This window comes from Pterocles gutturalis, unplaced genomic scaffold (genome assembly GCF_000699245.1).
Source record: "Pterocles gutturalis isolate BGI_N339 unplaced genomic scaffold, ASM69924v1 scaffold14772, whole genome shotgun sequence".
NCBI lineage: Eukaryota > Metazoa > Chordata > Aves > Pterocliformes > Pteroclidae > Pterocles > Pterocles gutturalis.
Window position 1 is genome coordinate 5023 of NW_010110484.1, and position 4498 is coordinate 9520.

The 4498-nt window shown below is 40.5% G+C and overlaps 1 protein-coding gene across 1 annotated transcript; it reads left to right on the plus strand.

The window, feature by feature from the left end:
- Window positions 1-3966: 3966 nt before the first annotated feature.
- Window positions 3967-4230, plus strand: LOC104461718 (chromosome unknown open reading frame, human C2orf88). The gene has a single exon (XM_010073400.1). It carries the CDS (start codon window positions 3967-3969, stop codon window positions 4228-4230), a length of 264 nt encoding a protein of 87 aa, XP_010071702.1.
- Window positions 4231-4498: the final 268 nt, after the last annotated feature.

Genomic DNA, 4498 nt, shown 5'->3' on the forward strand with positions numbered 1-4498 from the left:
ACAGTGAAACTCTTGCTCTTATTCATCATACAAAGATGTATTTCAGAGAAGCAGGCAAAACTATTTTTTTCATAGCTCGCATTTATCCATTTGTAATTATTTCTTATTGATGATTTTAATACCTTAAGTCTTATTTATCTAAATAAAACTGCCGTTATGCTATGAATGCTTTTTTCCTGTATTTTATATTGTAAAATAGTGAATTGCAGGTATCCTTTTACTATTTTCTTGTTTCCTTCAGTGGTTAGAAATGAACTTGCCTTGGCAAGAAACACTTAGCCAGGCTGGCAAAGAGACTGCTTAGCCCTCTCATGCAAGGTGAGTTCAGCTATGTCATACAACTCCCTTGATATTTTCTCTCTCCTTGTATTACCACAGGACATGTGTCATAAATGACATAACAGGTAAAACAACACCTGAACTTGTCCTTGGGATCTTCCAATTCCAGGGATATGGAAGGAAATCTATTGTTTTCAGGACTCTTCTTAAAATAACACACAGTGTTTTATAGTATTGAAGTTAAATGAGGTATTTAAAAGCATATTGACTATATGTCCACTGACATTGAGCACAACTAGGAACCTATATTTTTCAGATTAATTCAGTCAACATTTCACTTACTCTAAAATCGGTCTTTACAAAGAGAAGATACGTCAAGATTTGCGATGCTGCTGCTTTAACTCACAGTTGGCAGTTAACAGAGCGGGCGGCAGGTCCCTAACCTCTGCCTCCAGCTGAGCACAGCCGCTTGTCATGTGAGGAGCTGCATCTGCAGAGGTTTTGGCCTGAGCCAGATTTCAAAATCCCCGTCAGGACTTAACACTCTGGAGGTGAGTTAGGTGGATAGGATTTAAACAATGCTTCACCATGCGTGTGCAAGCAATGGTCGTCAGAAAAACAAGAAAGCAGTCAGAAGATTGAGGGCGGCTTCATTTGTGATCATTTATGTGCCAACAATTATTAACTCAAGTAGAGCAAGCACACTACAAAAGTTATGCAGTGACTTGGCAAGTACTGCGCTCAATAAAAAATGAAATGAGCAACGTGAGCAAGTCAAGAATTTAAACTAGGGTCGATAACTTTGCTTTTAAGCTCAACTAGTAATCCATTTGGAACAATTTAGTTGTCTTGCGTGCCTTGCTATCTAGAATTTTTATAGCTCACCCCTTCCTCTGTGTAGGACAGTCACAGAAACATTGGATGGAGCCTGAATGAAAAGGTAGAAGTAAGAAGGTGGGAACAGAGGAAAATCCTGCAGAGGAAGATGCTGACCTAGGGAATTTCTCCTTACCTGCTGTAGGAGATGTTTGTCCTCCCTCTACTCACATTCCCTCCTTATTTCTGCTAGACACTAATTCATCTGCTAGTGTCCCCCAACAAGAGGAAAGGAAATCTCCAGTTGTAGGATGGAAACATCTTAAAACAATGATAAAATGCTAACTAAAGCTGGGTACCATTTATCAGACCTCCTTTAAAAAGTGCAAAAAAAAAAAAAGGGGGGGGGGGGTAAAATAGAAAAGAATATGGCTATATGGCTCCAAACTTAAAAAACCTAAATCTGAATAGTCATTAAATAAAGTGTCAGGGATGAAACTGATAAAATACATTGTTACATCAACTGTGGTGTAGAACATTTGTATAGTTGAGGAATCTGAGGTTTAAATCTACAATATTTACAGTTCTGGCGAAGCCTAAGGAGGACACGGTATCTAATCTAAAGCTTTTAATTGTTACTAGTAGTGCAGCAAGAAGGGATTAGGCAGCGTACCTGTGTACCTCCCTGTGAAGCTGGTGTGTTACCTTGGCTGGATAAAGACTGCAGCTTTCAGGTATCAGCAGTGCTGGGTTAGAGATGCTGTTAGTGATTCTTTGCCATGTTGGATACTTTGAGCTTCGTATTTGTCCAGAAGAGCAAGAGGAAAATATTTTTATTAATGTTTTATTAATGGTAAGTATTGAAATTACACATGCACAAGATATTACTATTAGAAAGTTTTGAATTATTCAGATGTCTGAATGCTTTCAGACATCTCCTTGGCCTCTGCTCTCTAAGCATGTTCTGCAAGTAATTTAAGTTTCATCAATGTATGTGGTTGATAGACATGGGTATAAAGCTCATGGGTTCTTTATAACCCTCCATAGGGATAAATGTGGTTTCTTGTGCAGTGAAGGGAATCCTTCCGTTTACTCATTTAACAACAAGTTATTACAATAAAAATCTCACTGATAGCTTAGCTCTGCTCTGTGTTGGGTAAAGCTAGAACTGCTAGCAGCAGGGTTTCTATTACAGGCTTGTTAACTGTACTGCCTGCTCTCAAATACCCCAGCACATGCTGCAGCGTGTCATTACACACAGAAGAAACTTACTGAATTTTAGTAAAGTGATTTACAAACATTCCTCTAAAATGCTGAAATGTTCTGATACAAAGCTGAAGGTATGAAAACATTTGTATGTACTTAGTGGTTTCAGAAATCCTTTAGGTCTGACTTTCTGCCAGGAACACCAACCACCAGTTGCGAGTGCCGGCACTTCAGTCCTGCCAACTGTTTTCTAAACAGGTAGCGAAGTTTTTATGAACTAGCAGAAAGAGGAGAGAAGCTTGTCACTGTGAACCTGGTTCTCATGAGTCACCTGCTAGACTGGGGAAGTCCCGTCCTACCTGTGAAGCACCGTTGGACTGCAAATGGGATTGATTTCCCCTGCAAATATTGGCCTGTGATCAGGTTCCTGGATTTGAGCCCCTCTTTACCCCAATATATAAAGGAAATAAATAAGGCTTAACATCTTTGCCATGATTATGTTTTCAAAGGCTATTTACAACAAAATCTTTAACTTTGGCTGACCTTAGTAGGACGTCATTGGGTGAAGCTGTAGGAACAGCCGGTTTCTGTGCAGCACAGTCTTTATTTTGGCTGGCAGTCTATTAACTCTGATAAGTGAGTAAGCTCATGCCAAGCTAAGTCGGGCACATCATGAGATTCTGCTTTGCCAGTATAGAGAAAGCAGCCTGAGAAACAGCTTTGTAGGCTAATAATAAAAAAAACCCAACATATACCAGAATTCGGGGCTGACCAATTCTGGTTCTTGAGAAGTTGGACAGAAGGAGCCTGCCAGGTGTTTCATTCTTCACTCTCCTTTCTCTAGATCTAGAGTTGTCCTGCTTCGGTAAGAACAGTGCTCTAGCTCTGTCATAACTGCCTTGAACACAGCAGTCTGCTGCTGCTTTCCCTAACCTCTCAGGGGAAAAAACGAAAAGCAGCTCTTGTTTCTCGTGAATACCTTCTCGTGACTGTGTGCTCTAGCCTCCTTGAGCAACAGCAGAATGACGCTGAGAATTAGTGTCACCCCTGCCCGAAAGGTGCACAACTGCCATGACACAGGCTCTTGTTAGGTGGTGGTTGTGTGGTGCTTCTGTGGGGTGGTTTTGGTTTTTATTTTCTTTAGCAGCAGCAGTCACTGGAGTTAAACAGTGTTCGTTTACAGATTCAGGAAAATAGCACTGCCTTGTCAGTTTGGAAGAAACAGATTTTTTTTTTTTTTTTCCTAAGACCTTTACTTTCCTAGAAGGCTTGCATCACATACTGGGAATTGCATTCAAAGGCAGCTTGCATTCAGGTCAAGCTTTGCCTACCTGTAGTAGATGATACTCAGTAGATTACCGATAAAAACATTTTATGTACACCATGCAGAGGTTTATTAAATTGCTTCCACAAGCATCTGTAGTGAATTCATCTTTTGTTTGAGCTCACTGAGAATAGCAAACTATTCATTGCATTTATATGAAACACTATTTTGACAGATTTCTTCAGAAGTAAAGAAGCACAAAAGGAGACGTTCTGTTCTTTGAAAATAACTGTGACCACTAGCAAGAAGCAGCAACACTGTACATCAAACAAGGAAACCATTGCCAGGTTATCAAAACATGCTGTTGAACTGAATTTCACAGCTGCATTTTCGAATGTACCATGGGATGCATCAAATCCAAGAATGCCTTTCCAGGTTCAAATGCTATCCAGGATGAAAGGATTGGGGAAGGTAACGAAGGATGCACTGGGGAGAAATCATCACTGATCGGAACGAAGGTGGATGAGAAAGGTCCATCGAGCACTATAGTGCTAGACTATGCGCACCGTCTCTCCCGTGAGATCCTTGATCAGGCGGTGAAACAGTGGGCAGTGACTGAGAGCAAATACAGCGACATCCCTTATATCGAGAGTGATGTGCCCTGAGCCCGGCTGGCCAGGACTGGCTTCACAGCGAGCAGCCTGTCTGTTAAGCGGTTTGTACTTGCTACTAGTGCAAATAAAGTAAAATCAGCTGTGGTTGGAGCACAGTGCCACTATATGAATGTGTTTGTAAGGAGAGGTTGAAAAGAATTGCCTTTTAATCTATATTACTAGGAAACTAATTGGATTACAGTAGAATCTATTAATCAAGTGTCATTTGTTATCAGCTGTATGTTGAATATATTCTGTCTTTGTATGTGTTGAATATGAT

Excerpts from the sequence above, each read along its gene's own strand:
- LOC104461718 (XM_010073400.1), top strand. The coding sequence starts at position 3,967 with ATGGGATGCATCAAATCCAAGAATGCCTTTCCAGGTTCAAATGCTATC.